The sequence below is a fragment of the Rana temporaria genome, chromosome 13 (assembly GCF_905171775.1).
Source record: "Rana temporaria chromosome 13, aRanTem1.1, whole genome shotgun sequence".
In the NCBI taxonomy this organism is placed as follows: Eukaryota; Metazoa; Chordata; class Amphibia; order Anura; family Ranidae; genus Rana; species Rana temporaria.
This window is the reverse complement of record NC_053501.1, coordinates 30,664,715-30,685,332: the sequence shown is the minus strand read 5'-3', so window position 1 is coordinate 30,685,332 and position 20,618 is coordinate 30,664,715. Positions and strand designations below refer to the sequence as shown.

General features: G+C 40.5%; 1 protein-coding gene across 2 annotated transcripts in view; it reads left to right on the top strand.

The window, feature by feature from the left end:
* The window catches only part of JAG2 (jagged canonical Notch ligand 2), a 113,586-nt gene that overhangs the window by 61,202 nt on the left and 31,766 nt on the right, over positions 1–20,618 (top strand). Inside the window, exons 6-12 of one of the 2 annotated variants that reach the window (XM_040332299.1) lie at positions 9,930–10,060; positions 11,404–11,523; positions 11,815–11,928; positions 13,372–13,485; positions 15,930–16,043; positions 16,423–16,469; positions 19,404–19,577. In XM_040332299.1, the coding sequence (XP_040188233.1) occupies positions 9,930–10,060; positions 11,404–11,523; positions 11,815–11,928; positions 13,372–13,485; positions 15,930–16,043; positions 16,423–16,469; positions 19,404–19,577 (814 nt within the window). The remainder of the gene's footprint in view (positions 1–9,929; positions 10,061–11,403; positions 11,524–11,814; positions 11,929–13,371; positions 13,486–15,929; positions 16,044–16,422; positions 16,470–19,403; positions 19,578–20,618) is intronic. The other variant, XM_040332300.1, reaches the window with a different exon arrangement.

Sequence of the window (20,618 nt, the reverse complement as noted above, 5' to 3'; positions counted from 1 at the left end):
CTCTCTCGGGAGTTTTTGGAGAAAGAAACCAATGTATGCATGTGGAGTGGGATAGAGGATTAGATGGATAGCATTTCAGTCCAGCAAGGGTACTATGTTGGCTCAGACGGTAAGACTAGAGTGCTTTGGATGTTTGGGAGAGAAGTTTTTCCTTTTTGGCATGCACTTTTGAAGAAGTTTTTACCCACCCTTTTACCTCCAGTGCTTATGACTTTTGATAAATGAAACCTCCTGTAGTGTTTGCCTCTGCCGAAATCTTGTCCAATGCTGTCTTCATCTGAACAGAAGCTCTCCATAGACCTAAATAGAGGCTGCAATGTAGGAGTAGAGCCTCCACGTTGACGTGAAGGCATATTTTGAAGTATTGCTCCCTTGTTTACGTTCATCTGAAAATGCTAGTTGCCTGTTTTATGCTGGCCCATTGGCTTCAGTACTTTCACGTATTCAGAAAAAAAGTAAACAGAAAAGCAGTACTGAGTATTTGAGTCAAAGGCTGGGTTGACAGGCAGCAAGCTTTTACAGAATTGGCACTGGCAGCAACATGCACCACCGGCAAATGCCTAGTGCACCCTATGGCTAGATTCGGGCCTGCTGATAGACCCCCCCCCCCTTTTTTTTTAATTTAAGTTTCCTTTAAGTTGCCAAGTGATGTTTTCCTATCATGGTGGCAAACATGGGGCAAAAATAAAAGCTTGGTCAACTGAGACAGAACAGTGTCTCTGTTGACCATTTTTGGGAAGACAAACTGCCATATCAATAGTTCAGGGTGCTCTCACAGACCAAAACCGATCTGCAAGAAATAGATGGACTTCTAAACACAATTTTGAGTCCTTGACCACTCGAGTCCATATTCTGATTGGTATTGCTGACGTATGACAACCCATGCTGCTAATCTATACATTGTTTTTTGTTTTGTTTTTTCTCTAGGGCTTCATACTATGCCATAGAGAATCAAACAAAAAATCATATTGTGTTTTGTCCTCGAAGCCTATTCTGCTTCACTTCCTTCCCCCATTTCTCTCGTAATCTTCCTTGTATTCAAGGTGCCAGCTGTTTGTTAAGATGCTCTTTAAAGAATGACATTGTTGCCCCCATGATATTCCGTCTTGAAGGCTCTTCCTCTCCATTGCAAGGTCAGTGTATCCTACACAGAACAATAACTTGGGTGCAGGCCTTAAAGTTTGGAGCCTGATAAGGTTACCTAGACTACACAAATGCTATTTGTTTGTGTTTCCATCCCGTGCCTTATTTTACAATTTGTTAATGTGCTTAGTCAAAAGGCTTTTTTGTTCATAATGCTCTGTAGTGCAAGTCATTTTAGGTCTCTGGCCAAAAGCTGTTTACAATCGCTAATCTCTGCTGTTGGTTATGTTTCAAAGAACTGCTATTCTTTTCCCTCCAACTGAAAGTTGAACTCCAGGCAGACGTTTAAATACATGGATGAAATGCATATATGAAAATTATTTTACAGAACAAAATATTATTTCTGTTTAACTTGTTCTAAGATATGCAGGGCAGAGTTTTCCAAAGTTGGGCTTTAACACTTCCAGGTTTTTTTCCTCGTCCAGTGACTGGACGGTAAAAGGAGAAGCAGCAGGCTGATGAGCTTATCCCTCTGTCACTCTGCTTTTTTTTAAATATTGGCATATTGCTTATTGGCACATGACCACCGCAGCACAATTGATTGGCTCCTTGTACCGCTGCTTTGCCCTCCCTGTCTGAGCTCTTCCATACAGTAGAATGCAAGAGATTGATACCAAGCCAGATAAAGCTGCATACACTCCTTGCATTTAAAATGACTTGTAATCTATTAATGAATACCAAGCTGCTTTAATTTTACACCCATTGGGGAGTTTTCCCTTCACTTCCTGTCCCATAGCCACACAGGAAGTGGGAAGAAAATCCCCCCTAAAGTGCGGGAATACTGGGGTTTATCCAGGGAAAACCAGAACTAGTGGAAGATTTCCCTAGTATTTCTGTTCTGGGAACAACCCAAAATTTGGGATTTTATTTTTGGTGATAATGGTAAATGGGGAAAATAGAGGGTGAATCTCCCTAATAGGGGCCCAGGCAACAATAAAAACCTGACAGATGTTTGAATCCCTCTCTACTTTATTTGAAACAAAACAAAAAAGTTTTGCTTTGCATTATATTTTAGAGTGGAATTCCAACTGCGTTTGGAAAATCTAGTAGACTTTAATTTTATGATCGGCTTTTAAAATCCGTTTATGAAAGTGCTCTTTAGAAAGTAGTTAAGATGGTGATATGCTGATTTTACGCGTCAATATGATTTTTACTTTTCTCAATTATTGATGTGCATGTTTGGAGAACCCACATAATGATACAGTCATTAGGCCTACACAGACTGGCCAGCTAGTAGATAATTTCATGCAGCTGAATAATGCACATTCTTTAGCCTTGTGATTTGACATTTCCTTGATTGTGTGTCCTGCTGGTCCTCTATAAATTGTGAGAAAATCAGCAAAAAGGATGTTATCCTTGAATGACTTCTTTCAAAAAATGTATGTATATCTTGACCCGGAAGTACTTGCATCTCTAACTAAATTCTTGATCTGCATCCTTTCCGGTGTTGCTAAGCTGCACAAATCTATTTTTGGTTTGAATAGTTCTAGACAGGCCATAGGTCAGAGTTCCTTTGTCGCTCACTTAACTAGGCTTCACAACATGGGAGAGCTGAGGATCCCAAATCTTATGAGAACATGTACTGTACAGGGGTGTATCTTTTTGGTTTTTCTCTCGTTTTGGATCCCACAAGAGGACCCGTTGATGACACCATCACTTAAGGGACCCTGTTGGAAGATGGGATGTAAGCAGCTATTTTTTCATTCAGTTTTGGTCTATTTACAGAATTTTGTTATGAGGGTGTAGGGGAGCTACTAAAAAAAGGAGGGCCTTGTATTTTAGGACAAGGCCCATTTTAAGTATTTGTCAAATTAATTCTTCAGCAGTTTAAGAATGAATATCGGTATTTTTTTCGATTTGCCTATTTGGTATTTTCATTTTGTTTTGCAGTGACAATTTTTTTATGGCATTTTCAGCACTGGTTATAACTTTTAAGATTGCTAGAATAAAATGAAAACTAGTTAAAACCATTTTTGTTAGCACGTATATAGGGACTTTCTAGGATGCCAATGGTGAAGAAATAATACTGCCCTCATATCGATAAATGCCCATCTTTCTGTCAATGTAATTTGGTCCTCCAACTTCTGTTTGCCTGACTTTACCTTGTTAAAGAAAAACCTGTACAGTAAAACCTTGGATTGCTAGCATAATTTGTTCCAGAAACATGCTTGTAATACAAGGCACTTGTAAATCAAAGCAAATTTCCCCATAAGAAATAATGGAAACTCAAATAATTTGTTCCACAACCATTTATTCATAGGTCCTTCAGTTTATAGTCCATATAAAAAGATAACAATGCGACCAGGTTATGTAACCATAAAATGTCCAGCCACAAATGGAAGCCTCCACAAGGTGATTGTAGCTCCGGCTGGATTTTGCTTTGAGTATAAAAGAGAAGTGAGGCCCCTCGAAGTGTAGCAATATGTTGCTAAATGTTGTAACTTCAATAAATGTAACCATATTGCGTAACTTAGAGGCGCCTCTCTTCTCTTTTATACTTGTGATGTGACATTACATCAAGTCAAAATTTTATTAAAAAATGTATCTGGTCTTGGAAAACGCTCTCAAACCAAGGTTTTACTGTACTGATAAAGTATGGAGGCTGCAATTACTATCCTGTCTGACCTTTATATTTTTGTAGGTAACTTTCTTCTAAATATTTACTTAAAGTGGAACTTTAGTCATAAAATTTACATTGGGGTCTATGCCAGGTGTCACTAAGTGGCTGTCCGGTTTCGGCTCCAGTGACCATTCTGCCCAGACCGCAGCCTTGCCAAGTAGTTTCCTATGTGTCCTCTCCCCGTCGTCTGCTCGACCGACTGCCTGCCGCTATGTTCACAGCATTGCAGGCGCAGCAGGTCCATGTATTCTGTAATATCGATGAACTGCCCCCTCCCCACACTGCTTGTCTTATTCACACAAGACTTGAAGCATGGCCACTCTGGACAAAGGGCGAGACTTTTAAGTGGGTGGGTGGGTGGGTGATTGCTTGCTAGGCAGTGGGGCGGTCCCCACCTTTAACATGAAAAGTCCTGCCCTTTGTCCAGAGCGGCTGTGCTTCATGTCTTGTGTGAATAAGGTAGGACACTGTGGGGAGGGGAGGGTACTGGGCTGTTATGTTATGAAAAGGACAGGGGTTTGATATTGAGAGAGAGAGAGGTCTGTGATTTGGGGAGCTGGATTAAGTCTGTGATGAGGCAGCCTGTGATGTGGGGGGGACGGAAGACACTGATGTAAAAGGGGGTCCGATTTTCTGCACTAGCAAAACACAGGTTTCTGCAAGGGCAATAGGAAACGATTGTTTTCTATGTGTCATGTTCACACTACAACAGTGCCCCTGAGCCGCAGTGAATAAAAATGAATGAAATTTGACATTTCAATAAAGTTGAAAGAAAAAAAGTGTGTGTGTGGGGGGACTAAAGGTGTGTGCCGCTGTGGTGTGGAAGATATGTGGAGTCGTAGCATCAATAGGGCACTCGGACCTTCATTGGAAAAAAAATTCAGACCGGACCCCGTGAATTTTAATTCAGTACCCCTGGTCTGTGCTGTTTGAAATCCAGTAATACACTGTCTCACTATGCTCTGCTAATGCTCGGTTGCTCTCTATTTTTAGGCACTGGCGAATTTGTAGAGGCCGATCTGCTGACAGATTAAGGCCTCATTCACACCATGGTGCAGAGACATTGGTTTTATTGCACACATTCTGCAAGGGCTCAAGAAAACAATGGTTCTCTATGTGCCCTGTTACACCACAACGTGCAGATGTGTCTGCGCAGGAATCTGCAACGTGTGTGCAGTTTTCTGCATGGGGAAAAAACTGACCTAAAATCAATATTGATGTGAACAGGGCACATGACTGACGTACATGAAAACTGTCAACGTGCAACGGTTTTCATACAGCTATGGTGTGAATGAGCCCTTAAAGCGGTATTAAATCCTCCTGTCCCTTTACAGCCAAGGAATGTGCTTCAGTTTGATCTACAACTGCTACACATGTGATCAGTTTTGACTTGAGCCATTTGATGGTTTGACAGTCTGGCTGAGAACACAAGCAAATGTGAAAGTTGGCAATCCCAGCATTACAGGAATGTAACTTTTTTTTTTTTTTTTTTAAACCATTAACTCTATGGGTTTAGTTCCACTTTAGAATTTACTGCTGTTCAGGAACCTTGAGCTTCAGCAAAATGGCGGCCTCCAGCAAGAAGAAACGGGAGGCAATTAACAGCACAAACTAATTTTGGTAGTAAAATTATTGTGGAACATATGTTCCTTGCTAAAGCACATTATTATTTTGTCCAGTTATGGGTAAAGTTCTACTTTAATAGACTGTATACGGATGGTCTATTTGGCTTGACTACTTGGCACCACTTATGGATTTGCCATGACCACCTTTTTATATCGCCATTTATAAGGGGATTTTCTTCTCATTCAATACTGCGTTTTAGATTTACAAAAAGTTAAACCGTACAAGAAGTAGTAAAGGCTCTTAACCCAGCAAGAAGGATCTTTTTTGTTGGAGCCATAAATGAAGCCAGAAATCATACCTAGAAATAGAATTTTGGATAGAATGAGGTTTTAGTGGGAATATAATTGGGTGTTTTTATTGGCTGAGTATCATATTTACACTCGGCAATATATTGGCTGGAAAGGTTTTGGCCAGAAATGGTTGTCAGCCTCGGAAGTACAGCAGAAGTTGGAGGTTAGGCAACAAATTGTTTATTAGCAATGCATTCTAGAGACTAATTTGTTCCAAGATGTAACCAAAAAAATAAATGCTCTTTTAAAACTTGCCTGTGTTGATGGCATATGTTTTGACTTAGGAGTCACGTAAATCTGTTGGTTTCCGATAAGGATGTCAAATTAAAGCTGGCCCATCACCTGTAAAATTAGGACACAGCAGACTTCCTGTTGTAGAGGAAGTCTACATTTACTCTTCCCTGATAATGTCAGAACTGTTGGACCTAACACGTAGTGACCCTTGATTCATAAACAGTGTGTTCCGCTAAAAAGAAAAAAAGAAAAATGTTCTGCTTGGCTGGAATGCCAGAATGAGATCTTTCTCTTTTGGCGTGCCATGTGCGGATTCTTTTGTTGTCTTTTCGAGTTAAGTTTTCTGTTGACAATTTTATTTTTTTCTTGTCGTTTTTTTTTTTTTTTTGCAATTTTTTTTTTCTTTTATAACCTTGGGAACTGTTTTTTGTTAAGTACAAAACAAAGCCATGAGGCATTCCGTTGCATGAATTTTAGGTAAGGCCTAATGCCGTGTACACACGGTTGTTTTTTGTGATGAAATAAAACGTTTTTTATCATGAAACAAAACTTCATTTTTAAAAACGACGTTGCCTACACACCATCGTTTTTTCAAAATTCTCTAGCAAAGCGCGGTTACGTTCAGCACGTACGACGGCACTCTATTCATTCAAGCTTGCGTCATAACTTACTTCTGAGCATGCGCGGGTTTAAAAACGTTGTTTTAAACGTCATTTTACCCACACACTATCATTTTAATTTTTTTTTTGCATTGCCACAGACTTTAATGTTGATGCAAAGGCTGTCGTAACAGGCCCAGAATCATCTTTTGCATAGATATAGCTCATTGAGTTGGTGTATCTTTTTATACAGCCTCTCCATGTAGATAGAACTCCCTTTATTTTCATTACATATTCTGTTGGCATTTTTTGCAGCAATTTATTCAGTGGACATTTCACGCAAAACTATTTTTGGTAGACTTTTAACTTATGTTGCACAGGATTTTCATATGGTCGATATTTACTTACTTATTTTTACGGTAATGATTGGCAATTTTGATTCTAAATAAAATTTATTCTGTAGTGTATATTTAAAAAGTGTCAATGAGCAGGCAATCTACATGATAAAAGCACAGCATGAATGCATAACACTCATTGTATGGAAAAGGTTCTTAAAATAACTCCGGTGAAAATTGACAAGACAGCTGTGTCTTCACCCACCCCCAGGCCTTGAAATAACACTTCCACAATGTGGATCAACAGACTGGCCAGCCTCTTGCCAATCCCGGACCAATATCTACTTTGCTAAAACAAAAAATACAATACAAATGGTGTATGTGAAGTGAGACAATATTGCTTCTATTTAAGGGGATACTGTAGTCTTTGAAGAGACCCTGTTACCGACTTAAAGTACAAGTAAAAACACACCAAGTATTTTATATTCTTTTTCCTTTCCATAAATGCTGTTTACATTCAGAGAATATTACTCCAGAAGGAGTCCGTTTCATAGTACAGCCACCTCCCGTTCTTGCATGGCATAGATTTATCTTCTGAGCGTGACTGATTGCGGTCTATGCTGCCCCAGCTCCTCCACCCTCAATGTTCTATAGAACCTTTTATGAAGAGGGAGAGATGAAGGCAAACTCTGAGTTTGCGGAGGCTGCTCACATCACATCACATCCAGGACAGCAACACCCAGCAGCAGTCTCAGGACTTTTGGATGTCTACATAAGGGAGGCCCTGACAGTAAAATTACACGAATAAAACACTTTAAATGGAAAGATTGTTCAAACAAATTGTCTGACAGAAGGCTCTCCTTAATGTATACAGGGGGTACCCGGGTTTTGAACAAGATAGGGACTGTAAGTTAAGTCGAATTTGTTTGCAAGTCGGAACAGCGGTGCAGGAAAGAGCGGTAATCCTGCAGGCTTCACTAGGCCGGTCCAGGCAACGGGCGGTTTTAGCGGCCCGGCTGGCCACCGTACCATACCAGGCCTGTGGATGGGCAGGCAGGATGACAAGGGGGGCCCCTTAACTCGCTGCCAGGAATGGCTCACTCCAGCAAGGCACAGGCTAGGAAGATGGCCGCGGGTGTGTGGGATCGCCGCAATACAGGCACAGGACACAGCAGGGTATGGAGAGGAACAGGCAGGCAGGTAATTAGGTTGTTTTTCAGCCTTTATGTGCATGATTGGCTAAGGATGGAGTGCAGGATTCTTGGAGCTCCTCACTAACACTCCGTTCGTACGTAGGAGTCGTTCACAACCTGTGAACGCTTTTAATTTAAATTTTTTTTTGTAAATTTTTCATGTTCAAAACTAGTACAACACAAACAATACAGTGGATAAACTTGTGTTGCCCACTCAGGTGACATAAATTCAAAACGCATGGTACAAATCCTTTTAGCTGGAGCAACACCAGGCTGGCAACGGTGTGGCTGTGTAACCTGCACCATCAGGTGCCAAAACCTAATATATGGCGTTAAAACTGAGCCAATTTCCTGTACTTGGCATAAAACAGAAGTTTAACTAGACATCTCTAGGCCTTTTCATTATTTAATATCTATGAAGCCATGGCAGGGTCTGCCAATCATTTGACCCACGCTTTATCACATATTTGGCAGGAGACATCCCCTATTTGCGTGTCTTTTTTTATATATTGAGAGATTGTTGGTAATCTGTTTCCAGAAAGGATTGGCAGGTAGAGCATGTTTCTTCCAATGGAAGGTGATGGCCTTTCTTGCATAATAGAGGCTAACCAGGGTATTTTCCGCCCTGGTATGAGGAAGATTGTCATGTCAGCAAGGCCTAATAGACAAATTTCAATGGCTTGAGGGTCTAGTATTGATGTGCAAGTATGGATGCTGGTTGGTACATCTGACCTAAACCCTTTAATGTTAGAACATGACCAAAAGATGTGGTAATTGCCACCTTGGGAATAACCAGACCTCCAGCACTCTGAAGAATGGGAGGTATTCATTATGTGGAGCATAGTGGGGGTAAAATGGGCACTATGTACTATTTTAAACTGGATTAATCTAGTGTTTTTAAATGGAAGATCCCAAATGTCATCCCAATTGTCTGTGTGGTGCATCCCTCAGCCATTTATCCCTCAGCCATTTATCCCTCAATTTGTCTAATGGAGGCAGGGCAACCAACACAAGATGGGCATAAATGTGAGATGTAGGATTTTCGATGGATTTGGTTCTGAGCATCCATTCAAGCTTTGACTCAATGTAAATCATTACTAGTGTGTAAATTAAAAAATATATATATTTCACGTATCACTTAAATTCCAAACTTGCTGCATCTATTATCTGTAATTTTATGGGGTTGACCTATTTGCTCAGATTCTGCTTTCTCACTGGTTAGTAGTTCCGTACAATGGTTGGGGGTTTTATTCTTCTTTTTTTTTTTTTCTTTGCTTCTTTTTTCTTTATCTGACAATAAGGCGATCTGCATTTTGTTTGCTTCAGTTGTGACCAACTAGTTCAAAGGGATTAAAGACAAATGTCCTGGGGCAATGTGTTTTATTTTTTTTTAATCGTGTTATTTTAGTTGCCATGCTGGCATGTAATAGGAGGCAAGTTCCAAACTCCTTTTGAAAAACCCTTTTCCAACCCAACAGCAGATTGGAATTGTGGCACACCTTCCCTGGGCATAGACTGATGTCCTTACCTGATGGGTGAGCATTTGAAATCCAGGTTGAGTGCCATCACCGGCATCCAACACGTGTGAACCAAGGACCAAAGTTGGCACTAAAATGAAATTGGTAGTTGGCCTTTTATGTTTTTACCAGACAGGTAGTCGCCAGTCATATTGTTCCTTTTTTATTTAAATACGTTGTCTCCTAAATTGGATGTTAACCAGTTTATGAAAATTTGGAAATATAATTTTTATCAACCCTTTAGTGTGCTTTTGCTGGTCTGCCTAGATTTTTATTCAGTTGTGCTTTTTAAGTTTGAGCAAATAAAATGTAATACTTAAGCAACAGTGAGAAAACTCAATGTAAAGTGTTCCCTGTTAATTTTTCCTCTAGGTGCCATTACGGATGGCAGGGTGACTACTGTAACAAGTGTGTTCCATACCCCGGCTGTGACCATGGGAGTTGCCGGTTGCCATGGGAATGTAACTGTGAGACTAACTGGGGTGGCCTGCTCTGCGATAAAGGTATTATGTGATTTTGTTTTAATTTATTATTTCTTAATTTATTCAGTTTGTGCTCTTTATATGTTTAGGGCATTTATTCATATGGTGAAAGTTTAATCAAATAATAAAACCATTCTTCATTAAGATTTTCACTAGCGTGTAAAAGTATACATGGGACCATGCTATAGGTGTTCAAGTATTCAAGAAGGATTTGACCCCCCCCTTTTTCAAAGTAAATTGTCAAATCCTTCTGGTGAGTGCAGTGTGAGCTTGTGGGGAAGAGGCAACGTTTTCCTTTGTCTGATGGCACTTTTTTCTTTCACTTATAGATGGAGTTAAAGACACACAGCACATATTTTATGGACTTTAATTTAAAATGTTGTTGTATTTATGCATGGGTGGGTGGACGCATTTGATGAGGTTTTAGGTTTTCATGTATATTTAGTATTTGGCACTATTGATTTTAATTTTAGAGCAAAGTCTCTCTAGAACTCTTTAGAACTTGTTTCACAATTTGAATGGTGGAAAAATTTTGTATTGTGTATCTGTTTAATCTTTTTTTTTGTTTGGGTGTTTTTTTTTTGGGTTGTTTTGTCTTTCTCTTCATCAACTTTGCACTTTTAAGTTGGAACAGCAAGTAATACGAAATCACAGTAAAAAATATCCGACTGACTGGGTTTTTTTTTTATGGTGTGTGTGTGTGTGTGTGTGTGTAGTTTGGTTTTGCCCTGCAGCAGGTAATCTCTTGGACATCTTTCAGGGTAACAGTAGCTAATCATTTCCCACAATGCAGTTTTGTTAACTCTTGGGCATGATTTATTTATTGTTTTTCTCAGCTGAATGAAAGAATAGATTACCCCCATCCACACACTTGATGGGAGAATTCATCCCACTGAGCTATTGTATTATGACAACAGGAACCTGCCATTAGAATACACTCAATAGCAACACTGATCAATATTTTTTTTTCCATCCAGCTGATTGTACAGAAGTGGATTGAGATCCACTTCTGTACAACCAGCCTGCCCATAGATGGATTGAAATGTGTCCGGTCCCTGCTGAACCGTCCGTGCTTTGATCCATCTAAGGCTGGCTTTACTCATCTTCTACTCAAACTTCTCGTGATTGACCAGTAAGCCAAATGGCAGTAATTTGGTGTAATGACTACACTGGGGTAAAAAAAAAAAATGCCTAAGCTGTATTGGGTTTGTTGGTAACTTTTTTTTTTTTTTTTTTTTTGTAAACTGGATTTGTTGGCCAGGTTAATTTTTTTTGAGTCTGATTTTTGCTGCTTTGGGCTGCAAGACCCAAAAACCAAATTGGTCTACAAAACCTAATTTTATCATTTTTATTTTGGCTTTAAGATCTGAACTACTGTGGAACTCATCACCCATGTTTAAATGGAGGAACATGCATGAATACGGAGCCTGACCGATATCATTGTGCTTGTATGGATGGTTATTCAGGGAAGAACTGTGAAATAGGTAAGAGAAGAAAAGTAGTCTTGTTCTCTGTTTTGTTCTTCCTGTTTTTTGAGTGGTGATGGATGAATAATTTGACTCTAAACTTGTATTTATACAAATAATTTTTTTTTCTTACCTTTACTTGGCTGTGTTACTAGTGTTTGAAAGCTGTGTCCTCTTTTTAGAGAGCCAAATATTTAAATATTGATGCATAGGCATCTTTGTCACATACCTCGCCAAGTGTTTGTCTTTTTAATTGTATTTTTTTTTTTTTTTTTGTAAATTTTTTTAAAACTTTTTTGCATTTTGTAGCGGAACATGCCTGTGCTTCCAACCCTTGTGCTAATGACGGCATCTGTCATGAAGTCTCGACTGGATTTGAGTGCCATTGCCCGCCTGGTTGGACTGGACCCACCTGTGCAATTGGTATGTGACAAATAATTCTTGCTGCCCCCTGGCCAGACTTTTGGGTACCCTGCTGTTTGTTTGTTCTCTGGCTAAAGAGCATGTGGGGAAGTTAGAGATTGAAGTCGTTGTCACTAAACACATAGGTGCCAAGTGTGTTCTAAGTAAATAGGTGTACCATTTTCCTGGAAAACTGGAAAGTTATTCACCCCTTTACTCACCTTTGCATCGCTGCTCTTTCTTGCTTGCTGGAGGAGTTGGGCAAAGCATTTGCTTATCGATTTTAAATCATTGCGTGCACCTGCCCATGGTGGATTTCTCTCAAGCTGCCTGTCCCAACATGTAGGAGTAGGAGAATAATAAATGCAGATGTATTTTTACGCTGACTACATAGAGGATTTGGGTCCATTATTTTACTTATCCAGAGGTTGAAGAGATCATTTCTACAGGGGAAAAAATTGATCTAACGGATAAGTGGCCTCCAAACTCCGGCCCTGGTGCCAGATGTGACCATTTTCTTGCTTTTATCCAGCCCTTGGGACATTATCTCCCCCCCCCCCATCTCAGCAACAGTGGGGCATAGTTCCAGCCACTGACACCAAAAATCAGGCACGATTCCTCCCACTGACACCAATGATGAGGGCACTATTCCTCCCACTGACACCAATGATGGGGGCACTATTCCTCCCACTGACACCAATGATGGGGGCACTATTCCTCCCACTGACACCAGTGATGGGGGCACTATTCCTCCCACTGACACCAGTGATGGGGGCACGATTCCTCCCACTGACACCAGTGATGGGGGCACGATTCCTCCCACTGACACCAGTGATGGGGGCACGATTCCTCCCACTGACACCAGTGATGGGGGCACGATTCCTCCCACTGACACCAGTGATGGGGGCACGATTCCTCCCACTGACACCAGTGATGGGGGCACGATTCCTCCCACTGACACCAGTGATGGGGGCACGATTCCTCCCACTGACACCAGTGATGGGGGCACGATTCCTCCCACTGACACCAGTGATGGGGGCACGATTCCTCCCACTGACACCAGTGATGGGGGCACGATTCCTCCCACTGACACCAGTGATGGGGGCACGATTCCTCCCACTGACACCAGTGATGGGGGCACGATTCCTCCCACTGACACCAGTGATGGGGGCACGGTTACTCCCCCCCCCCCTTTCTAGTACCAATCATGGGGAGTTATTTACTCCTGACACTGGGATATTTTCTAACACTTGCCACAGTGCGATCCCCCTAAAGTCTGAAGTACAGTAAACTGGCCCTTTGTTTATAAAGTTTGTAGGTTCATGTGCGAAGGTATGATGTTTAATCAAGAGAGGTTTTACTAATTGGTTTTATTAAAAAAAGCCATTGGATACAAATGCAGCATTACCATAATTGTCCTTGTGGATTTAGTGTATCTGATCTTATTCCACTTTCTCGTTTCAGACATTGATGAATGTGAGTCTAACCCTTGTGCGAGTGGAGGAATCTGTAAAAACCTCATTAATGGCTTTGAGTGCCTTTGTCCTCCACAGTGGGCTGGAACCACCTGTCAACTGGGTAAGTCATTCTTGGAAGACCCAAGTAGTGACATTCTACAGTGTCTCTAAATGCGCTATATAATTATTTTGATGAAGACACGGCACAGATGACCACTGCTAAAACTTTTCTTGTAGGATTTGTTTAATGGGTAAAGGAAAAAAAAAAGTTTTAATCCTTAATTTGTCATGTACAATGTTCTGAGTGCAGATGACTTTAGCAACCAATCAGAAAACTATGGCTCTGTTACTTGTCAAGTGTTCTTGATTCTTAACTGCCTAGAATATAAAAAAGTGTTCAGATTCTTTGTGCTGAAGTCAGTCCAATGCAGATCTGATTGCTTGCACTGGGCAGCAACATACTGCTGCTTAAATTTAAATGTAGCCTCTTCCTTCCAGAGTCCAATCCTAGATGCAGTTTACGGGTTCTTCATGTATTAACACTTCTGTAGTGTATTAATTTGCATTTAACAATGGTGATGGTTTTATTAAATGTTAACATAAATGGTGGTGGGCATTTCCATGGTGTTTAACTTTTTTTTTTTTGGTTTCTGTAGCATAGCTATTTGTGATTGGGTTTTTTTTTTTTTTTTTTTTTTTCTTTGGCTAAGCTCATATTACTTTTGACAATAGTCGGTTAAATGGTCTTATACTAAAATTATTTAAGATGTGGCTGGAGATGCACTCTCCTTGCACTACAGCTCTAATATTTCCTGGTCAGCTTGGTTCTATTCAATAGTGTAGAAATTATGGAAATTCATACTTTAGGCTGGTTTCACACCTATGTGAATTGGATGTGGATTTCGCTGCATCCAATTGGCATGGCAGGAGAATGGGACCAGCTCTGAAATATGGTTCACACAAGTCCAGGGTGGCTGTGGTCCACATTTCAAAAGGGTCCTGTGCTTCTTTGGTTTCCGATTCAGGTGCGAATCGGGTCCAAATTTTTGCCTGAATCGGTGAACAGGGACCCACCGCACCCCATGCTGTGAACTACGGCCGCACATATGTTAACCTAAGATGCTGTGTGCATTTTGGTGCTTACCCATGTTGCAGCTACCCACTATTTTTCAGGCATCCACATGCCAGAAACATACCTTGTTTTGTGTATTTTTTTTTTTTTTTTAGCGCAGCACATGTTTTTTTTACACAATATGGATTTGATACGTTTTAAGGGTCGGTCAGCTGTATGGCTGGTTTACTGCATTTCTTTGGGGGGCCAGTTGGGAAAGAATAGGGAACACCCCAAAATTCATATGTAGCACTCGTCGTGCATTAAAAATGGGCGGGCACAGGTGTGAAAAATGTAAGGGGGGGTGGAAGACGGGGGTCTTATTCGCTAATCAAAGCTTTATTTATTTTTTGGCTTAAAGTGGATATAAACCCGATTCATGAAATTTGAGCTGGGCACATACATGTGCAGTATTTTGTTATCTCTCGTCAAAGAGCCAAGTCCCAAAGAAGCAGGGAGTTGGCCCTGTTGCAAAACACCTCCTAGTGCCTATGAGGAGAGGGGGGGTGTGTGCCTTTCCTCCAATCGTAAATTTTAGTTATCTTGGCTGTATGCCCAGACATCACACTCTGTGTTTAACAGGAAGAGAACATTTCCTAACATGATCTGAACTTTCTAAACAGTATATAAATGTAAAGACCTAAGATATGGATTTAAAACTTGTGTAGGGAGATTTGATTAATCTCTGTGTATCATCTGAGGCTGTTCACTTCACTGGGTGTATGAAGGGTTTACATCCACTTTAACATTGTTGACTTTAAAGAGGAAGTAAACCCTGATTTGTTTCCCTGCAAAGGTAAAGCATAATGGGCTACTATGCATCGCATAGTAGCCCATTATGTCTGGCTTACCTGAAACAGAAGCCTGCGATGTTACTGTTTCCTGTTGCCGGAAGCGTCCATCTTCATCCCTCTTCCTTCCAGGGCCGCGGACTCTGACTCTATGACTGGCTGGAGTCATAGAGTCTGCACACATGCACGTGGGAGCCGTCAGTCACAGCGTGCCCTTTCTAAAGTGTGAATGCGCTGAATACATTGGCGCATGCGCAGAAGAAATGATCGCACAGGGAATTGGAAATATCTCCTAAACATTGTAAGTTTAGGAGATATTTCAAGCAGTTAATCTAGGTTTACCTGTAGGTGAAAGTGGTTATACAGGGTGTACAACCACTTTAATCTTTCCATAATCTGACCAGGTTTGTTCAGGCAGGTAGTGCAATGAGCTCTCTGGCCACTTTTTTTTTTTTTGTGCACTTTGGTTTTAAATAACCCAGCATGAACTTGCTAGATCCTATATATGGCTAATACAGTGGGTAGCATGAATATGTCTAAATTGTCTGCATGTGTAGTAGTAATCTAACTAGCATTTAATCTGTTGGTGAAATCTGCTTGGTGTTTGGGATGCTGTTTATGGTGTGTTTTTTATTTATTTCTTTTTCTTGTCTCGTTTCACAGATGCTAATGAGTGTGAGGGAAAACCCTGTTTTAATGCTTATTCTTGCAGAAATCTGATTGGTGGATATTACTGTGTCTGCATTCCAGGATGGACAGGAATTAACTGTCACATCAGTTAGTATTAAATGGTTCATTTGTAGCTACTTTTTCCTATCCATTCATATATATATGAAAAAAAATAAAAAATTCACTATGTAAAATGATGTTGCTTAGCTGTCAACCAGTTTACAAACTTAATCTGTTTAATTTATTAAAATGTGCAAAGAACTGATCTAACTTCATACTCTCATCAAGCCTGAAAGCCTTCTAGTCATTTTGGAACGAAGTACCAATGTTCTTTGCAAGAGCATGTCTGGAACATCACGTCCTCAATGATTCGAAGGCTCTAAGGTCTTTCAGCCCTGCTACTTCCTTTCTGATATCTCCGTTTTTTGTTTGTTTTCGGGGGGGAATTCGTGGAACTATGCTATAAAAATATATTTTGTGTTTGTAGATATTAATGAATGCCGTGGCCAGTGTCAAAATGGAGGCATTTGCAAGGTGAGTTTTGCAACTCTTTTTGATTTACACTTGTTTGTGGCACATCACATTAATAGGTACAACACTATTAAATCCAATTATTTGTGGCACACCACAACCCTAATCAGTCCAACAGAATTAAAGGATGAAAGGGAGACACTCCTTAAAATCCATGGTGTCCTACAGAGATGAATGGAGTGGCAACCTCAGCTTGTCTTAACGCTTGACTAAGCTTCGGGGGGTGGAGTAAAATGCGTTGGGGTGTTGCCTAGTCAGAGTCCAGGCTGAGGTTGGGACTCCATCCTCAGCCTGGACTCTGACTAGGCAACGCCCCAACGCATTTTACTCTGTAGGACACCATGGATGTGCGACTTCCATGGGTCTCTCCCTTCCTTGAACTTTCGCAGGAGCTGGATGGGCTCCATCCCCTGACAGCACTCCAGCAGTAAATGCGTAATGCACTACTTACTCGCTCCTTATCGAGCCTGAGTGGCAAACATACATTTTCCATGTCCAACAGAATGTTTGAAAAGGCCAAATACTTTTCCAGGTGCTTCAAAACAAGCATTCAGGGTTTTCTTTGGAAATCGGCCACAGTAGGAAAGCCTGTCACCTACCAGTATGCTGTAGAGAAGGGCTCTTGCTTTGTTTGGTGCAATTGTCTTTTTGCAGAGGTCTAACATGCCCCCAAGCCATGTCTGGCTGTTTTTTATTGCTTTAACACAGAGTTGAGCAATAAAAAAAAAGTTTTCGATAAAAACTGTCCGTTTGGCCCATGTGTATGGCAGCCGACCAGCTCCCGGTCAGTGATCTCAGCCAATGACTGAAAGCCCTGAAAGGGGGGCTGTCCCTCAGTCAGAACAATATAGCTCAGCAGGGGAGAGCACTGTACCAACATCGGATTGTTAGTACAGTGGCTCCGACCTAAGCGGAGCTCCCGCTTGGTTGAGTGAAAAATGACTAATAGGGTGTGCTAGGCTTTAGCGCTCTCCAGTGATCTAAGAGCATGTACTTTTCTGGTTTCTGAGCTGTAGGTTCTAATGGGGCATGTTGGACCTCTGCGGGAAAGCAGATGCTCTCTAACAGAGTAAGGGTTCTTGTGTGCAGCATGCTGGCAAGGAACAGGTCTTTCTACCAAGGCTGTGGCTGCTTTCCAAAGAAAACAAAATCTACTTATAAAAGGGGTAAGCCCAATGTATGTGCATGATCTGGCTCTTTAAGACTCCCCCTTTTGCTTTTTACATAAACATGTACTTGCAAGCTTGCCAGTTCATTTGTGTCAATGGTTGGAGAGGATTGAGCAGGCCCATACCTCTAGCATAAATCTAGTTGTCTGCCTCTACACAGCTTAGAGCGTCTTATCCTGAGAATAGTCAGCCAGGGTTGCAATCTGCTGGTGCATACTGACGTCACGTGTTCTTCTGGGCCAATAATGCTGAACTGATCTTGATGATCAGATGTCAAACCATTTGCACATTTAGTGGTGACCATTGTTCATTATTGTTTTAAATGAAGAATGAACAGCACTTAATTGGAGCCTGCAGAAATATAAAATTGGGAGCGGCTGTTTCCACCATGGTTTTTGCAATCTCTGGGTCTTCATCTTTTATTTTGCTTGACTTTTGAATAGGTCATTCAATTCTGCAGCTTAGTGAATTCAATACTTATTGAGGACCGTGACTTACAAATTTATTTAAACGATAAGTTCACCTTTTGACAGAAATAAAAATGCATTTATTTTTTGCATTTATTTTTTTGTTTTGGGCGTCTGTAATGCATTGCACAGGCTTGCTCATACCTCATATGAGGAAACCAGTGCATTCTGAAAAGAAGACTCGAACTACCACAGTGCTCACGGCACCATGGTAGTTCATTGAAGACTTCTAGCCGACAGCTGCAAAGCTGCTGGATCTTGTAGTTTTCCATTCACAGAACACTGACGTGGCCGTGGGTGTGTGTATATGTGTTTTTTATATATATATATATATATATATATATATATATATATATATATATATATATATATATATATATATATATATATATATATATATATATATATATATATATATATATATATATATATATATATATATATATATATGCAACGCTGTATCCTGGCCTAGGCCGACAGCAGCACGGAAAGAGTCCCCGCCAGCTTGCGCTACACTGTTAGTGTAGCACCAGTCTTATGGGGTGGACTGGGCTGCGAGGCAAATTAGTCTAGCGGCCTAGTCCCCACTAGAACATTTCAGAGCGAGTCTTAAACAGAAAGGGGTGTGGCCTTGACAGAAAGCGGTTTGTCGTTTTTAAATTAAGGAGTGCACGAGTTTAGTCAGTCCTAGAGCAGCACAAAACCTAAATACACTACTGTATGTGTGTGTGATATTTATTTATATATATATATATATATATATATATATATATATATATATATATATATATATATATATATATATATATATATATATATATATAAATATAAATATGTATGTGATATATTGTTACTTTTTACAACTTTGGGGGGGTGAGAGACGATTCCCAGACCCCACTCCCCCTCTCAGCTGTCACATCCGGTCTGAGTATGGGCATTAGAAAAGATGAACTTTTAAATAAAGGTTGCAACCCTAAACCAAGTTGGCAATAGTGGCTTTCGTACTTCAGTCCTGAAAGTTTCCCTGGCTCTTGTTTAAGGTTTAGTGGCAAAACTTTTTTTTTTTTTTGAATAGTGTGGAGGGATTAGAAAACTTGTGAGTTTTTATTGCAGTCTGAGCCCCCATTAAGGAAATTCAACCTGCCTTTTTGTCATGTTAACATACAAAGCCTTTTTTGTCTCCATTGTTGTACGTTACCATTTGCTATTGCTAACCGCTCCTGTACTAGCAGTTCTCTTGCTGTTTTAGCACTTTATTGGACTTTAGTGTTGTATTATTGCTTACCTATTCGTCTTACTAGGACAAGATAAACGGATATCGATGCATTTGCCCCCGGGGCTTTGTTGGGAAGAACTGTGAGATAGAGGTGAATGAATGCGCCAGCAACCCATGTCAGAACGGAGGAGTGTGTGATGACCTGGTCAATGGTTTCCACTGCCGCTGTCTTCCCGGCTATGCTGGCACCACATGCGAGGTGAGAGCTGCTCCTGGATGTCTGCTCTGCAATGTCTTTCACGTGTTGTGGAAATCTATCTCTGGATTAAACTAGAGCAGTCCAAGGCCTACCGCATTATATATTAATGGATCTGCTACTCGATATGTTGTGTGAATAAGCAAATTTGTTCGGTTGTATCTAAGTGGTGTTGGACATTGAAAAGGGCAGGATGTCTATACATTTGGCTTGTGTTTTTGTTCCCTTTAAAGATCTGGGCAAAATAAAAAATGGCATGCCGTGCAGCCTGTGATTGGCAATAACCCAACCCCCGTGACATAGTTTATTACCTGTTCATCTTGCCAATATAGGGTGACCATGTGTTTCCTTCATTGAATTAATGAAGCTGTGTTGTCACCCAGTTTACATGGGACGCTTGTATGGACATGTAAAATTTATAGTAAAGGACAAATTAAAGAACCATTCCAGCTCCCATTTATTTTTTTTTAACCAGTTACAGCAAGTTTTTCTCTGGCAGTCAGGTTTAAACCGTATTTTGGGGGAGCCAACCTTTTGTAAGCACCCCCAACAGTGTGATTTGGTTTGTCTGTCACAGGTGAATAAAATAACCTCTACTTGCAGAATTAACAGGTAATCAAACTAAGAACAAAAATAATTGTGTGAATGCTAGTCGCTGACTGCCCCATATGTCACATTTGCTTCTGCTTTAATGATACAAAACTGTATCATTTGTTTTTATTGTGTTAAAAAAAAAAAAGCTGGTAATTGTAGTGCATTACAATTTCTGCAATGCAAAGCAGAAATTATTTCTGTGTAGAGAAAAAATCAGGAAACGCTTCAAACAGTACTAAATCCCTCTTAACTTGCCTTAATCTGATTTTACAGGTTTCCCATAATCCCCTGCAGCTATATTGAACAGAGCTGCAGACTCTCCCCAGTCAGAATGAAATCGGCATCTTAAATTTGAATGTAATTGGTGATACAGCAAGTAGCTGAAAGAGGATATACAGCACGTAGAGTATCTTAGGATATGTACACCATATGAGCTCTGGTTTTGTGTGC